Source organism: Enhydra lutris, unplaced genomic scaffold (assembly GCF_002288905.1).
Source record: "Enhydra lutris kenyoni isolate GAN:26980312 unplaced genomic scaffold, ASM228890v2 scaffoldscaffold15, whole genome shotgun sequence".
NCBI classification, from domain to species: Eukaryota; Metazoa; Chordata; class Mammalia; order Carnivora; family Mustelidae; genus Enhydra; species Enhydra lutris.
This window is the reverse complement of record NW_019154099.1, coordinates 48,652,624-48,671,526: the sequence shown is the minus strand read 5'-3', so window position 1 is coordinate 48,671,526 and position 18,903 is coordinate 48,652,624. Positions and strand designations below refer to the sequence as shown.

The following is an 18,903-nucleotide window of genomic DNA, read 5'->3' as shown; positions in this document are numbered from 1 at the left end:
TCCTTCCAGCGTGCTCTGCCAGAAGTGCTCAGGACCGTCCTGAGGATGATAAAACAGCCGTAGATTAGCATGTCATGGCCTTACACAGAGACTGCCTCTTCTGGATGGAATTTACATTCTTTTTTTTTTTTCTCAAACTTCATAGAGTCTGATGTCTACCGCATGATTTTCCTTGTTGGAAGGTGAGAGCAGGAGAAGCCCTAAATCTTGAGGTTGAGGATGGAGGGCTCAGCCGTGCTCAGTACCCAGTGGGAATGGGAAAGAGGGAGTATGGTGAGGTGAGGTCATCTGCACCTCTTAGAGGATGGAGGGAGCCGGGAGGAGAGGGAGGGGATTCTTGCAAGGAGGTAGGAAAGGAGTTTGAAAAAACAAACTAAGGACTTATAACCCTGAGGAGTTTCAAAGTAAGCTGAGTGAGATGAACATTTTCACTCTTACCGCTGGCTGGGGACTCCTCCCGGGATATGTGCAGGTGGAGCCTGGACCCTGTTAGCACTTCCCTCCCTTTCTTCAGGTTTCTTCATAACCCTTCTTTTGTGTTTCATATTTCTATCCCTCTCAGACAAACTTCTCCCGAAGACAATATTTTATTTCTTATCACTTACTGTGATCACCCATAATAGCTATGGGGTGGGGGGTGGTTAAAAGGGGCGGGCTGCTCTCTCATCTAAATACACCCCTATTTCTGGGACAAGGGGTTGATAATTGTGGTGGACAGACTTCTAAGATGGCCCCAAAAGACCCCCACCTCCTGGAACTCATACCTTTGTGTGATCCCCTCCCCTAGCATGGAGTGGGAACTCCTTTTAACACACATAATACGACAGAGGTGACAGGATGTCACTTCCTCAGTTAGGTACAAACACGGTGACTTCCCTCTGGCTGCTGTGCGATGACTCATAAGATGAGTTTGGAAGCAGTTCTTTCACCAGCCAAACCTTCAGATAATACCGCAAGCTCACCTGATGCCTGACGGTGGCCTGTGAGAGACCCCGAAGCAGAGGACGCAGCTAAACCTGCCCCGGTTCCTGACCCCATGAACTGTGTGTTGCTTTAAGCTGCTAACTTTGGGTAATTTGTTAAGCAGCAATAGATAATAGAGTAGTTTTACCATTTTTTCAATGGCCAGATTGTGAATATTGCCCAAGAGATTTTATATTATTAATGTTTTAAAATAAAGTCCAAATGGGGGGGAAAAAAACACCTATGCCCAAACCTTTGTCACTTATTATCCATATATTATTTACATTTTCTTCACCAAAACAAAGGGGGATAAAAATGATGTGGGAAACAAAGGCAAAAGAAAAAAATTCAATTTCCTTCCCACTTACAGCCCACTGGCAAGTCCGTGAAACAGGCATAGTGACCTTTTCCTCTAGGAACCCAACTACTTCAATGTCGATACTTTGCTAAGGGCAAAAGGCAATCTTAGCCCAACGCCCAGGATCCTGTGAGTCTACTTTAACATATAAAAATTCCTTTGGAAACCTCTTTTATCCCTACCTAAACCCCTTCCCTGCCAAGATATATATTAGCAAGCATATGGCCCATCATACATATCTAAAGGGTCTCATGACTAAGATTTTATTAGACAGTAATAAATGACTTTTTCCTAATAATGGCAAGCCCCCTCAAGGTCCTGGAAACTGTCCCTAACACCCATCACCCATCACAACCCCAGCGCAGCTCTTTCTGCAGCTCTTTCTGCCCAAGGTCCTATCGCCATGCTTTAATAATAACCACGTTTTTTGGACCAAAGATGTCTCAAGAATTCTTTCTTGGCCACTGCCTCTGAACCCCAACATTTCCTACATCAATAATGCTTACACCCTGAGGAACAGTCATTGAGAAATTAAAAAGATGCTTTATGCAACACACAGCAAGTACTCAAAAAAATGCTAATAAAAATTCCAAGCTCCTTTTCTGAACTTTCTGTAGTATATAAATTGACAATGAGGACAGAATGCAATACTTTAAATGGTTATTCAATTTATTTCCCATTGCATTAATATCAGCCAACTTAAACTGGGTGTCCTCTATGAAAGTTAGCATAATTAAAGTCCCAGAATAGCACCTGGGTGGCTCAGTGGGTTGAGCATCTGACTCTAATGGTTTTGGCTCAGGTGTGATCTCAGGGTCGTGAGACTGAGCCCCGCCTGCAGAGTCTGCTTGTCCCTCTCCCTCTGTTCCTCCACCCCCCTTCTCCACCCCGTGCACTCTCTCTCTCTCTCAAATAAATAGATAAAATCTTAAAAAAAAAAAAAAAAAAGTCCCAGAATAATAAAACCTTAATTTGACTCAAGGTCAAAATAAAATTAGATTCTGGCAGAAAATACAGTCACCAAACTGCTTGTTTCTCAAGAAATTAATCTTTCCAACCCTATTAAATTTAATTATGGTTTTAAGAGGTAAGTAGCACAAATTTACATTTTTCATTTGATACTAATTGATAACATATAAAAATATGTAATATTTGAGGTATATTGCAACATTCCCCAATGACTTCTAAAATTCGCCTTCACAAATTGTTTCTGCAGTCTTTGTTAAGGAAACTATACAAAAATAATACCAACTAATTTTTGAAAAGCAATTGTATCCAAGTCAAGGGGGGAGTGATTTGAGTTAAAGTGTTCTAAGGTTCTTGTAATTTTCTAGAGGAAGCTAAAGATAGTGATTACCTGTAAACCTTATTAAAAGCAAGCATGTTAAAATTCCTGAGTAATGACTAAAAGAAAAAGACACAGTATGCATAACAGTACAGAAAGAACAGAATAAGGAAGAAAAATCTAAGTCAATTGTAGGAGGGAAGGAAGAGAAGGGTAGGCTGACAGAAAACAAACAGCTGGATAAACAGAACCTAATGGAAATAGAGACAAGAGACATCAAGTTGTATTTCTTATACCAACCAAGCCAGCAAAAACTACATTGTTCATACTAAGTGTTGCTGAAGATATGGGGCACATGGAACCCTCCTAGGCCGCTGGTGGGAATGTCCATTTGGATAACCACTTAACAGGAAAGTGTCTAACTGTCTGGCCAGGTTAAAAATGCCCATAACTTTCAAAGCCGCAATTATGCTCGTAGGTATATACCCAACAGCAGCGATCAGAGGGTGATCCAGGGACACCTGGAGTCCTTAATACCCTTTCAGAGGTCAGCGGGGACAAAGTATATACGGATAAAAGACAACGCATTCGAAGTACAGCATAAACCAGTGGATTTCATCATGACAGAGTCCTAAAAGTTCACTCATGAGATTGCAGAGTCCACACTGTACCTAACCAGTAACAACTCCTGGAGTTTGCTATGACATCAAAGAATCTGCAAAACTAAATATAAAATGACTATTAAAACATTCTTCCTTTTCCAACCACTTAAATGTGTGAGCCACCTTTTCTTCAGTAACACTTCCACAAAAATATAAGATAGATCTGGGAACCTGATTGTCTTCAATAAGCCAGATAGTAAAGAGACTTGCGAAAATGTAAATAAGTGGTCTTATTATTAAATATTTGTTGTTTTTGAAAATATAGTTGGGTTGCATGCAAAAAAATCTGTATTAACATATAATGGGTTTGTTACTTTTAGATCAGTAAATATTTTTTCAATTTCTAAAATCAACTCCCAGTACTGCGAATACTGATACAAACTCAGCTCTCTGGAGTCCTCAGTGCTCACCAGCGAGATGGTCCCGAGAACAACCTCCGAACTACTGCCCTGAAGGGCTTCAGCGTCAGCAGGTGAATAAGCCAGAACGTCACTGAGCCTAGCGGTATGTAGACTCAAAGATTTGTTAGATTCATAAATAAAACCTACAGAAACGAAACATGAAACTGTGAGGCTATAGCTAATTTCCCGCAATTGTAACACACAAAAAAGATATCCTTGAGGTTCCAAAACTCCCTCATTCCCTCAGTTCTAATCAAGCCAACACCCTTCTCAAGTCTCATCCCACCAAGCTTCCCTAACTACTCCATACTAAGGTCGCCTTCGCTTCTCTCTAAATGTTTAAATCACGTAAGAAACTCTTTTAACAAGGAAGTAATCTAAGAAATCATCTTGCCCAACCAACTCCCACTCTGTAAATGAAAATACTGAGTCTCACAAATGGTAACTCGCCCAACATCACACAGCTTATCAGGAGAAAAGTGGGGTGGGTTTCCCAACTTCTAGTCATGTGTCATTCTTGATCTTGTTATCTAGAGAAGCTTATATGTCACTTCTTATAAATCTCTCTGTACTACTAGCTTTTCACACATGTAGGGCTTATTTCTTCCAACTAAAGGGTAAACTGCTGAGGAACAGGATATATGTCTTAATGCCTACATCACATGCCCATTTTTCTTTTTCAGTTAATACTGTTACCTGTGAGCTAGGTTGTACTGTCTCTAATTTTAGATAAAGAAATTGAATGATTTTTAGATAAAGAAATTGAATGAACTTGCCAGAAGTCTTGCTTTGGATGATGGTAATGATGAAAACCAATCATGACAGGAGAAAATATTTACTAAGAGCTTTCTATATTTCAGGCACTATTCTAAGCCAAACCAAAAAAACCTAACGGACATTTTAAATTATCTCCCTTTTACACACAGGAGGAATCTCTAGCTCAAAGTCACTTCCTAACTGTTCCCTCTTATGTGTACAACGATGCCGAAGATGCAAGCGGCCTACCTGCCACGTAAGAGCATCTCAGTAACAAGGCCAACACAGAAGACCACAAACAGCCAAGGCAATCTTGAAAAAGAAAAGCAAAGCTGGAGATATCACAATTCCAGACTTCAAGTTATATTACAAAGCTGTAGTAATCAAGCCCGTATGGTAATGGCACAAACACAGACACACAGATCAAGGGAACAGGACACAAAAATCCAGAAATACACCCACAATCGTATGGTCAATTAATCTTCAACAAAGCATAAAAGAAGTCCAACAGGGAAAAGACAGTCACTTCAACAAATGGTGTTGGGAAAAATGGGTTTCAACTCGAGGTCATTTTCTTAAGCGACAAGGACGCTCACCTTCTGCCAGGATGCCCTCCCAGCCACTTTGCTAACACAGATTCATTCAGCCTCTTAACATTCAGATTTCTAGTACATTCCCTCCTTTAAGAAAGCTCTTCTTGACCAGACCCCCGGTTAAGTTAGGTGACCGTTCCGCCTGTGCCTGCAGGGCTCAATCACACCACCTCAGTCATACGCTATCACATCTGCCCGATTATTTCTTACCCTAGTATAATCTTTCCAAAGGCAGAGACTAGTTTTCTTCATCAGCAACCCTCTAACATCTACCAATCTACCTTGCAAAGAAGCCGCACGGAACTACACTGCGCTGAACTGTAAGTGACCACACGCGCTGGTGACAGCAGTGACGGCTCAAAGACAAACCAAACCACATAAGATACTGTGTAGGATCAGGAGAGCTGGTGGGGACCTGAGGTGAGGCTTGTTTACAGGAGACCCTCCAGCAGCAGAGTAACTGTGCACATAACAAAGAACAAGATTCGCACCGCAGCCCCAAAAGAGATTAAGCATATGCAAACTTCCGTTCCATTACGTAAAACATAGCTGAGTATCCCCACCTGGTTGTACACAGAGCACTTCATTAGTAAGATTAAATCTTTCTGTATCTAATAGGCTGGTAAATGCTCTTAAATACCACAAAAAAGCCCATGTAACTAAAAACACATAAAGCAAACAGGTTATTATATATCATCTATATTCACAAATCTCTAAAAAGTGTAAAAATTCTTTGATTGGTAAAGATAAAATACAGTCACAACACAAAATTTGTCTTTTTAAACCAGACCCAGAAATCATCTATTTTATGATATCAGACTTTAATTTTTTAAATATTGCATCTATTTGAGAAAGAGAGACAGAGTTAGCAAGAACGAGAGTGTAAAGAGGGAAGAGAGGGAGAAGCAGGCTTCCTGCTGAGCAGGGAGCCTGATGTGGGGTTCGATCCCAGGACCCTGGGATCGTGACCTGAGCTAAAGGCAGACACTTAACCAACTGAGCCACCTGGGTTTGGGATTTCTCTCTCACTCTCTCACTCTGCCTCTGCCCACCATTTGCATGCATTCTCTCTCCTTCTCTCTCTCTCTAAATTAAATAAAATTTAATTTAATTAAAAAAAAAAAAAACAGTAGAAAATCTTTGGAAGCTAGGGACTGGTGAATAATTCTCAGACATGACACCAAAAACACTATACATAGGAGAAAACAGAAAACCAATAAACTGGACATCATCAAAATTAAAATTAAAAATTTTCACTCTCTGACATACCCTGTGAAGAGGAAAAGACAAGCCATGGTCTGGGCGAGCACATTTGCAGACCACATGTGTGATAAAGTATTTAAAATACATAAAGAACGCCCAAAACACAAGAGTGAAAAAGTAAACAATCCAATTAGAACATGGGCAAAAGACATGAACCAGCTTTACACCAAAAAGGATGACAAATAAGCCCAAGAAAAGATCATTAAACGTTAGGGAAATATAAACTAAAAAAACAATGAGCAGTCACTACAAAGTTCTCTGAATGACTAAAATAAAAAACAGTGACAAAACCACATACTGGCAAGGATGCAGAGGAACATAAAATGGCACAGTCACTCTAAAAAGCCATTTGGAAGTTCCTTCTAAAACTAAACAGGCAATTATGATACAACCCAGAGACTGCACTTTGAGGCATTTATCCCAGGAAAATGAAAACTTCTGTTCACACTAAATGTATAAGAATTTTTGTAGCAAAAAAAAAAAAAAAAGAAAGAAAGAAAGTAAGAAAGAAAAAAGAAAAGAAAAAGAAAAAAAGAATGTTCGTAGCAGTTTTATTGGTAATACTTAAAAAGTGGAAACAACCGAACGGTCCATCGAATGATGACCAGACAAGTCAAACATGTCACACACACTCCCTGGCATACTTAGCAATTAAATAAGCAAAGTGATACACGCAGCAATCCGATGAATCTTCAGGGAATTCTACTGAGTAAAAAAGTCAATGCCAAAAGTTTATACAGTGTTTAAGTCCACGTATGCAACATTGTTGAAATGTCACAATTTAAGAAATGACTCACAAACTAGTGGTTGCCCAAAGTTATGGATGAGGGGCCGGAACAGTACGTGAGGGAAGTGGGTGTGGTTATAAAGGCGCAACAGGAGGGAGCCTTCTGGCAAGAGAAGCACTCAGTATGTGAACTGGGTGTAAAGAAAAAGGGTATCGAATTACACACACACACACACACACACAGAAGTGAACACAGTCACTAGAACTGAGGAAATCTGAATAGACGGGTAGACTGTATCAATGTCAGTATCCTGTCTGTAACACCGTACTGCAGGCTTAGGAGACATTATCATTGGGGGAAAGTAGGTACTGGGTAAAGGATACACAAGACTTCTCTGTATCATTAATTACAACTGTATGTGAATCTACAATTATCTCAATAAAAATTTGAGCTAAAAAAAAAAATCATTCAGTACAGCTGCACATTCTCATGTGCAGAATGTAACGAATCCTGTAATAGCAAGCCTGGTTTTAAGAACACACTAGCAGAAGTTATGACTGTTAGAAAACAATCTAAAAGTGGTAAGTGTCATGAAAGTTCCCCTTCTTGTTTCTGAGAGGTTTTAATATCGATCACAGAAAAGACATTAATCAAGACATACCAAGAGTTCCAATAACTCACTTTTCCAAAAGGATACACCCACTGCCTAGTTAGAATTAATTTTTGCTAAAGCTTTTATTCTAAATTGTGTTATTTCTAAAAGGTTACACTAATATTGTGATTGGAAAAAAATTCTAAGTAGTAGATTTAACCATCTGTTAGAAAGAAGGAAACCCATTTTTATGCTTTATCATTCATCGATCCATTCAATGAATTTCTCACAACACTTTCTGTGTACAAGAACTGGGCTGGGGAAAGGTAACCCTAACACCATGGCCTCCCCACCACCTGTCCTTCAGCCTGCTCTCAAGCTTCTTCCCAAACAGTAAGGAAAATCAGGTAAACATAAAGGAACACCCAGTTTTACTGAGACCATGAGACAACCACTGATTAGATTATAATTAAGTCTAAAGTTTTTTGGATTTCTCTGTATATGACTGAGCATTGTGACAAAGGTTATGAAAATATTAGAAATTTCAGTTTTATTTTCATAGTGGTTATCATAACTAAGCATTTTTACAAACTACAAAAATGCAAATAATGAACAATGAGGTTTATACACTTGACCCTTGAACAACACAGGGTTGGGGAACCGGCACCTCCCACCCAGTCAAATCCATGTATAACTTGACTCCTCCAAAACTTAACTACTAGTAGCCTACTATTGACCAGAAGCCTTATCGTTAACAAATAGTCAATTAACATATTTTTGTATATGTATTACCTACTGTATTCTTACAATAAAGTAAGCTAGAGAAAAGAAGATTTTATTAAGAAAATCATAAGGAAGAAAAAATATGTTTACAATATTTACACAGTCCACATAGAAGTGGACCCATGCAGTTCAAACCCCTGTTGTTCAAAGGTCCACTGTATGTATGCTCTTTCTAGACCATTCAGAAACAAATCCAGACAGAATAAAAATGCAGGTCTTAAAACCAGCTTCATGAGGACATAAAGACATTGGCCGTCTCTCTAAATCATTTTTCAATTACATGTAACCTGTACCATCCCCCAACAAATCCAAAACACTTTATACACTGTAAAATAGCCATATGGGTAATTATAAAATTCCCTTTTAAAAATGTCTCATTTTTCCTTTTAAATCAAATGAAGGGTTTCCCAAGGAGTTTTAGAATAGTTCAGGTGACATCTCTAGATGCTCATGCAAAACAAAGCAGAACATGTGAGCTATATAAACTGAATTAAAATTATTTTTTCTTGGGCACCTGGGTGGCTCAGTTGGTTAAGAATGGCTTTCGACTCATATCAGGCTACCTGCTCAGCAGGAAGTCTGCTTCTCTCTCTGACCCTCTCCCCTCTCATGCTCTCTCTCACTCCCTCTCTCTCAAATAAATAAAATCTTTAAAAACAATCATATATTCTTTCCACATACTTTATCTTTCGACTATTAAGGTGATTCTCTCATGTCAATCACTATGTATTAATTCAGAAACTGTGACTTTTATATACACAAATGATTGTCCCTTTTAGCTATAAAGTTATTACTAAATGTCTAAATATAAAAAAGTCCAATATATTCACTCATCTTCATAAAGATGTTCAACATCTTCATAAAGCCAAATACATATTGAACTTACCACTTTTTTAAAATCATCTTCTGCTTCATCAAGTTTTCCTTGTTTGAGTAATAAGTGACCTCTCTGTAATCTTGCCTAGAAAAAAGGAAAGGTAAAAAAAAAAAAAAGAAAAAGAAAAAAGGAAAGGTGTTCTGAGTACCATGCATTTCCAAATTTTCTTTAAACACGAAGAATAAAACCAAATACGCTGATGAAGCATTAATGAAATATGTATTTTTCCAATGTCCATTTATTTGACTTGGCACTCTTAAGAACAATTCCTGGAACCACTGAATGTGTATTACTTTTATTAAAGTATGCTTCCTTAAAAATAATTTTTGCGCTATATCCCCCCAAATTGTAAACTCCCACCAACTATAATGTCAATAAGCAAATGTGGTCTCTCCATACAATGGAATATCATCCAACCATAAAAAGGAATGAAGTGTTGACACACGCTACAACATGGACGGATCTTGAGAACAATATGCATTGTGAAAAGAGTCAGACACAAAAGGCCATGTACTGTATGACTTCATTTACATGAAATGTCCAAATAAGCAAATCCATACAGACAGAAAGATACGTGGTGGCCAAAGGCCACGGCATAAATGGGGAGGGGCTGCTATAAGGGACAAGATATCTTTTGGGGATATCAAAAGTGTTCTGGAACTAGACAGTGGTGATGTTTGCACAACCTTGTGAATATACTAAGACACCAGTGAATTATACAATTGAAAAAAGGATGAATTTGATGGTATGTGAATTATATCTCAATTAAAAAAATTTTTTTGCCATTGTAATAACTTTTTGTCACTATAAACAAAGCTGTGTAATTTGGGACTTTACCAATCAAAGTTCTAGAAATTATTTTGTTTTTATTAATTCTCAGTGGACATACGCACTCTACCATAACTGAGTAACAACACGTCTTCCCTTCCCACGTGCGTCACTCCCCCCTCATTTGATATTCCTCTACATGTGCGTGATCCCAGCTCTTCCAAGAACACCAACGCTCTGATGACCAATGTGACCATAAGACAGAAACCACAGTGATAGTCCGCTAGAACTTATATATTACTTTTACAATATGTAAAAATGCCCCTAATCCTCTGTTAAGTGCATCAACACACATAAATAGCAAGATGAAAGCCACTTCAGCTACCTAATAGCTACTATAATCCTAGGAAAATGAACTACTTAACCTTCTGATAGGTTGTGCTCAGCTAGGTAAAGTAACAGATTAAAGAAAAAAATCTGACATTTGGGAATTCCATCCTAAAATAATAATAATATTTCACGCCAAACATTCACCCATACCTTTCAGTTATCCCTAGTCCTTTTTGGAATATGGTAGGATATAAACAATAAATGAGTTACCAAATTAATTTTGGAAACTATCTAACTTATCCATTTATTCTAAGCCATCACGCTGACCTGCCAGTCACCAGGACATCCCATCAGGACTGTAAATTCCTCCATTTCTGAGGCTTCTGGGCTGGCTGCAGGGGAGGATCAGTCTAATTCACGATTGTGTCCTCACCACAAACCACGGCTTAACCGACCATCTCCTGTTCTTTGTTCTTCCTGCTACAGCCTTAATGGGAACTACTGTCCGTCCCCTGCCAGCCTTTTCATTGAACTTCAGCTTCAGCGAGCTCAGCTTCTCGATGAGCTGGTTACTCAGCCTCACGTCTTGTCCTACACTCCGCCCTCCAGAGGTCTTCCGAAACCACGAAGCTAACACCACTGGCACGCTTTTCAAAATCAGAGGCGGCGCCCACTGTTCCTGTTCCACACAGACCTTTGATTCCAGAAACTCTGGCTTTCTCTTGCTGCCCAGTCCGCTACACCACGGCGGCTTTCTCCGTCCTCCAGCTACGCAGGCTGGTCCTCACCTTAAAAGACAAATTAACTCTTCCAAATTCCCATAAAGTTCTCCCTTAAAGAAAGTTTAGATGCACTTACTGCAGTGAAATCCATCTTCAATTCAATTACTTTAGTTAAATCAGGAAGTGCCGCTTTTGACTTGCCCATAGCTAAAAAGACAGTAGCTCTCCGATAGTAAGCAATATAGTTCTCTGGGTCACCATCTGAAAATTGAAATAACAAATATTAGCTCTTGGTAATTTATTCAAAAACCAAATAACCTAAATAGTACTAGAATTTGCAATTCCCTTAAGAAAGGTATGCTCAGTCGGTTAAGCATCTGACCCCTGGCGGCAGCTCTAGTCATGATCTCGGGTGGTAGGACTGAGCCCCAAACTGGGCCCTGCGCTCGGCACAGAGTCTGCTTGAGATTCTCTCCCTTCTCCCTCCCTCCCTCTCCCTCTGCCCCTCCTCCCACTTGCTCCTTCTCTTGCACCTGTTTGAGCTCTCTCTAATAAATAAATAAATAAAATCTTTTTAAAAAAAGAAAGAAAGGCCTTAAGAAAAGCATTTCTTCATCAATAATGTGTCACGTTGACTAGCAAGATCACTGCAAATAAAGGCAGAACAGGACTGGGATGCCTGGGTGACTTAGTCTTGGTTAAGCTTCTGTCTTCAACTCAGGTCCTGATCCCAGGGTCCTGGAATCCAATCCTGCATGGGGCTCCCTGCTCAGCGGGCAGTCTGCTTCTCCCTCTGCCTGCAGCGCCCCTGCTTGTGTTCTGTATTTCTCCCTCTCCCTCTCTGACAAATAAATACAATCTTTAAGGGAAAAAAAAGCCAGCACAGGATTGGCAAACTAGGGTCTCTGAGCCAAATCCAACCCACAGACTTCAAATCAAGAATATCTTTTATATTTTTAAAGAGTTGCCAAAAAATAAAAATTAAAAAAATATGAACACAGAGACTGTATGGCTACAAAGCTTAAAAATTCATTATCTGGCTCTTTAAAGAAAAAGCTTGCCAACCTCTTGGTTAAAATAGTAACTATATGCAACTCATAATTTCTATAAGTATCCAATTCAGTCTTTGTCTTTGCTGAAACTTCCTTAAGTAAAATACCAAGAATGTGACTATGCACAGGATTTTAGAAAATCACAGACTTCCAGTTAAACTGACGTAAGAAATGTGCAATCTCTGCTCCCTCACAAATTCCAATCAAAATGGCAGTGAAGAAATAAAGGTACAACTCTTAGGACAAAGGAGAAGAGTGGAAATGAGAGCAGGACTAATTAAGTTAACAATATTAGAAAGAAGGAATACAGATGGATATGTTAGGTTTTGAGCTAACTCCACTCTACTCAGTGCCTACAGTTAGAAGCAAACCTTGTGCTGTCAAACAGTCCTCCTAGAAAGCAATTTTGAAACATATATGTTCTTGACCAAACCCAGCCACGTGTCTTAAACAAACAAACATTTATGCACAGAGATGTTCCATCATTATAAGATTTACAACTAAAACTCTCTGAAAGTTCTACCCCTGAAGGTCTTATTATTTGAAAAACATGGCAAATGGGAACCTGTATGGCAGGATGGTATATAATCATTGAAAATCATGGTTTTGAGCAGTTGTTAATGGCACTGAACTACCTGAAGTACTGCTGGGCAAGGGTAGAGCCGGAGGACAGAGCAGGCTATGAAACCATATATGAAAGAGGTACAAATAGCCAAAAGCACCTGAAAAGATGATTACATCACTAATCACTGGGGAAATGCAAATCAAAACCACACTGAGACACCACTTCACATCCATTAGGATGGCTATGATAAAAAGAAAGGAAAAAAGAGGAAAGGAGAGAAATGCAGAGACAGATAAATGGGAAAGAACTGCTTGATGGGTGCAGAAGACAAAGCTCCAGAGACAAACGCTGGTGTGGGTTGTACAAACAACAATGTGAATGTGATTAATGCCACCAACTTCATATACTCACAAATGGTCAAAATGGTAAATTTTTGTAATATGCATTTTATTGTACTACATATTTTATTATAGTTATATTTTTGAAAAACCAAGAGAACTGGGCATTTTAACAATTAAAAAAAAAAACTTAATTTTTTCTCAAATCTAAAACAAAAAACCAGAAACAATCCATAAAACCCAGGTAAGCATCACTGAAATTTCTTTCCTAGTCAATTCTGCTTAGAAGACATGGGAAAAAGAGCAGTTAGCAGCCTGCATACAGGGTATGTCCTACAAAAGACTGTAATTAGCCTGAAGAAAAACTAAGAAACAGAGTAACTACATTTAGAGCATACATGATACATTTTTAGGTTTAGTTCATATTCAACTTAGAATGTGCAATGAATTAAATATGTGGGTCAGGTGAGCGTAAGTGGCCGTGAGAATGATTTGAAACCTATGGATTTCTGACACTTAAGTGACTGCCTTTAAACGTAAAAGGAAATTCACCACAGGTCAACAGCAGTTACTGGGGCAGACAGGTCGGGTTTTCTTCTTTATACTATATATACATACTCCCAAATGTGTCACAATGAACATGAAGTGCTTCTATATTCATTAATTAAAAAAAAACAAAACATATTTTCCATGATTTATTTACACTAAGCAAAAAAGTAAATACTACAAATGACATGATTTAAGGCCTGGAGTTTACATCACACACTACCCACTTCATATATCCAAATCCTACTTGACCTCTGAGGCACAGCTTAAATGACCTATTTGATTACACATGTGAAAATATACCTTCCCTCAATTTCCATAGCATTCTGTAATATACTATACCTCTTACTGGGCCCAGAACACTTACCACTCCCTCTGTTATTATTTATACACACACCTCAGTCTAGAGAAAACAAATTCCTTGAGTAAATTCACTTTTGTGTCTCTGTATCACCTGGCCCACAGGGACTCAAATAAAAGGAAACGGAATGATCACCACAATCAAGGCCAACACTGAGACCTGCCTAGGACAAGCAAGGGACTACAAAGTCAGAACACATACAGCTTGTTTGGTCTTTCTTTCATTTCCATAAGACACCCTAATACTTGGTCCCTGGAGCTAGCCAGCTTTCCCACAGGGTCTCTTCTACCCTACCCTACCCCAGGAGCTCCTCCCTTGCTTCTGGTCTTGATTCTTGGGTCCTTCTCATCGAGAAAGGCTTCTATTTTGTTTCCTTTCCCTAGTGTCACCTTGTTGTGGACAAGAAGGAACCATGCCAACATCAGCCCAGCCACAGACCAAGGAAAACATTTTCTAACCTCCAGATGAATGTGGCTCCCTTTCCATGGGTCTTCCTTCCAGAGCCAGGTCTGGAAACCTGGGGAGCAAATGGTTTGTTGCCACATTCTGTTCAGCCCAGAAGAGGTTTCTGTCAAAGGGTACCAAAGAGGAAGAGGGCTGAGGTCTCTGCTGGTCCTGTCCTCTGGTCCGAGCAGTCCGCCCGAGGTGGCACAGAGGGTCTGGCAGATGCTACCATCTCCTGCTTTTGGAAGAGAAGCTGCTCGGAGATTCTGACCTCGCCGGTCTGAATTTGGAGTTCTTCCCACCCAGGAGGCAAAGCAAACATGTGGTCACACAGTCCCCTTTTTCCCTGCCAGCCGCCCCACGCAGGGATTCCAGAGAATGGACATAGCTCTTAAAGAGATGTGCCTCACAGGATACTTAGATCATTCTCTCATATGAAATTAGCAATGGTATCTGCAAACACAGATGCTGCTTCTTTTGAACTCTGCATCTAATTCTTTCAAGAAAAGAAGAATGCTTAGTGCTAATGTCCGGCATTTTATCAGGGCAGCAGTTTCACTAAAAATTCCATTAGACCTCAATTTGGGAAAAAAACTGACCATTTCGGCTATGCAAAAAAAAACCTCCAAGGAGGATTATATATGATATAGCTTTTGTATTAAGTACTGGATTACACATATATTAAAAATGTCTATATAAAATAATTCGGAATTGGGGCACCTGGGTGGTTCAGTGGGTTAAAGCCTCTGCCTTCGGCTCAGGTCATGATCCCAGGGTCCTGGGATCGAGTCCTGCATCGGGCTCTCCACTCAGCGGGGAGCCTACTTCCTCCTCTCTCTCTGCCTGCCTCTCTGCCTACTTGTGACATAAATAAATAAATCTTTAAAATAATTCTGGGTCATTTACTTTCAGTTGCTTTATTCTTCAGTTTTTAGGTATTTTTTAAGACAAGAAGTGGAATTAGAACCCCAATTTTTAACAATAAACCTACAAAAATGAGGAATCAAATGAAACTAATTCCTTTAGTCCCATAGGAAACTAATGTAACATGTGTGCTGATTATACTTCAACACAAATAATAATAATGATACTAACAATAATAATAATACTCTACCCATCCCTAAGAAGCTCACAATGTTTTAAGTTAGAATGTGGCATTTGGAAAGTTACTAAAGTACTCCTTGTTCCCTTCTGTCTAAACGTGAAGAGTAACGCCCATTCCCATCTCATATATGAGGTACAAATTTGATGAGAAAACATCATGATATGTTTAAGTGACAAATGTAGACATGGATTTTGTTTTTTGATTTCGGAAAACTATAAATGGGATACTAATTTTCTTACCAAGTGAGTGGGGATACCTATCATTTCAGAAATGCCCACCATTTAACCTACCGGATTAGACATTCATTCCTGCCAGATATAGATAGCTAAGACATTCTGTTAAATCTATCAAAAAAGTGATTTCAGATCCCAGAATTCATTATCTCCATAAGATCATGTTGTGGGAATAAGAGTCAGTGCATTTTCACACTGCACTGCAGTTTCTCTAACGATAAATCGCTAAACAAAACTTGTGTCTGACTGCTTCATAACACTACAGTAAATGCAACTGTTTCAGAAGACTATTGGAAAATGGTAATCAACATTCTTCCTCAAATCAGTTTCCAACAGATCAAGAATTTTTTCATCAGTCCGTAAATCTTAAAACTTCTGCCAAAAAATATTCATATGCCTGATATAAAAAAAACTTCAAATCACTGACAGAGCTGTACCATACTGTAGAAACAATTTGTGTTGCTACTGAATTTTAATAAACCTTTTACTGTGTTAAAAATGTAATCATAAAACATACCAAGCCCAAGTAATTTTTAAAATGCACCTAGCAATTTTTCAAAAATGAAAATAGAAGGGTGCCACAACCATAAATAATGTCAGCATAGCATTATAATAAAAACAATCTGTTGATAACTCCCAATACTGCTAGTCAAATTCTACTGCAAACCCTAACATCAATTTCTAACCACAGAAGTTAAAGACATAAAGTACATCACAAAACTGGGAAGCTGGAAAGTACAGTAAGTGAGTAAACAATGAGCTCTTTACGCAGTCAGGGTAAAGCAATGTATTAAAGCCATCCCCCAGCGCAGCAGAACTCCACGGCCCGCAGCAGTAGGCACACAACACGCCAGTCCACCAGTCAGGAGACCCGGATGTGGTCACTGCTAGGGAGGGGCACCCCCTAATTCACTGGGCTGCCCTAAGCAGCCAGTGTGGCCATCGAAAAGGAGGCTCTAAAGCTCTTTTCTGATAAACACACGTACACATCTCCCAAGAGATTCGATGGACCATGACATCACCCCTCCCGTCACTACCGTACTGCCATCATAGACAATTTAAACTTTATTTTCTACGGTTAGTTATGACCAGTGCTTTACACAAACTAAAACGATGAAATGTCCCAAACTACACAGTTCCCCCTCAGAAATTATGACGTGGGCGCCATCCGAGAATTGCTGTACCCAACCAAATCATGATAGACAGAAGGACACCGTGAGTTCCGAATGCACAGTAGGGCTTCGCTTTCTCCCTTCACTGAATTCCACAAATCAATTACCACGTTCTAGCTTTCCTAATTTACATATTTCGGTGAATACAGTAGTATATTATTGGGTATTCTGGGAAAGAGCCATCTCAACAATTCTTGCACGACAGTGAAGCAAAAGAAAAATGGGCAGTCATTTTAAACTACTGTAACAATATTACATGGCCCTAATGGTTCTGCTAAATTGAGATTAAAGGAAGCAAATAATAAAGTATAAAGTGGGTAGGAGGTCTACGTTTCTGCAAATACTCTTGCACTACTAGGGAAGAATCAGTATTTTTTTTAAGACATGCTTTATCTAAGACAATAATGGAAATTTTTTTTTTCATTATCATGCTGCAGCACTGAAGACAGTTCAAATCACCAGAGAAGTGTGGCCTCAGTAATGACATGGTCACACAGTATTCGGTCTCTGTTGAGAAGTAACTTGTGCGAATTATTGTGCCAATTACCCACCACTTCCCAAGGTAAGCTAATCGCAAAAATGAAAAAATTTCCCAACAGAAACTTCACATAGTTAAGAAAATCCTATTAACACATCAAGTCTGTTTTTTCAAAGTGTTAATTTTCAGAGACACAAAAATCGTATTTCTACATACCTTACATGTGTAATTGTACCCTATTTTCAAAAAAATCTTTATAAACATTATTCCCACCTAACCTTCACAAAGAAATCCCTTTTTGGGTAGCACAGTGAAAACTGCTAAGAATATGCAGGCAACTTGTTTAAGCCAAAATTTACTTACATAACTTGACCAATAATATAGCATTATCAAGTGGCAGAGCCAAGATTAAAATCTAGGTTTCTTATTATTCTAGAGAGCTAATAGCATCAGTAATGAAAATCTGAGTTTTCAAAAAAGCATGAAGAAAAATATTGCCAAACCAAAATCTAATCATGTACTGTTTACAAAGTAAATTTTAAGAGTAAGATGATAATTTTTCTGGTGAGCAAAACCAGATAATTAATAATTATCTTATTAAAAATATACAAAAAAGAACCCCACCACATTATTAACTCGCAGTTACCTTGCCACTCTTAACCATCCCAAATATAGGTAAGAATGTATAAATTAATTTTAAAAAGGATTCAGAAAAGTCAATGTCAGAAAGTCCTAACACAAAAGCATATACAGTGACTCATAAGAAAATCCTTTAAGTCCTCATTTAGAACCTCTTTATTGTGGCCACCTTGTTTCTCTCAGTCCCAACAGACTGAAAGGTGCAAAGACCGCTGACACTACACACAAAAACAAATGAGCAACAGAACAGCCTAAGAGATGGAGGAAGTTTGACCAACACAGAAGAGGCAATGGACGGCAGGAACCCCCAAAGGCCTCAAAGTAAAATAATCGTACCAATGTTCTCAAGTCATCATTAAACCATCATCAGTGAAATCTTTAAGGGGGGCAAAAAACTACATAATACAGTGAGGAAAGCTTTCTGTCAAAATTACCTTGAATTATTCTTGGTACGTACAGTAGAAAGTCCAAGTTATCTGGAAAATTTTCTCGTGTTAGACACATACATATTTAAGTGTTATGTGTTTATTAATCTATTTCACCCAGAATCCTGCAAATATTTTAACCGTTTTCTTTAAACATTAAAGTGTTTATTTTCAATGTTATCCAAAGGAGGTATCCAAAGAATGGCCCCTGAGGGTTTTGGTTCCAAGATACAAACCTACTGCAGCATGAAACTGGGATAAAGCATCAGCTAGCTGTCCAGCTGCAAGTAACTTCTTGCCCAATTCAAGATGTTTCTCAACATCTGCATTTACTCCACATTCAGCACCTAAAAACAACAACAACAAAAATAAGTTAACTTTCCATGACCAAGATTTAATTCTGAAAAATAAAATGTTAAAAATATGGGGCACCTGCGTGGCTCAGTTGGTTACACACCTGCCTT

General features: G+C 38.8%; 1 protein-coding gene across 1 annotated transcript in view; it reads right to left on the bottom strand.

The window, feature by feature from the left end:
* The window catches only part of LOC111146959 (DnaJ heat shock protein family (Hsp40) member C3), a 62,013-nt gene that overhangs the window by 26,161 nt on the left and 16,949 nt on the right, over positions 1–18,903 (bottom strand). Inside the window, exons 2-4 of the mRNA XM_022502719.1 lie at positions 18,676–18,786; positions 11,218–11,342; positions 9,271–9,345 (exon numbers count right to left, since the gene is read on the bottom strand). Coding sequence (XP_022358427.1) covers positions 9,271–9,345; positions 11,218–11,342; positions 18,676–18,786 — 311 coding nt within the window. The remainder of the gene's footprint in view (positions 1–9,270; positions 9,346–11,217; positions 11,343–18,675; positions 18,787–18,903) is intronic.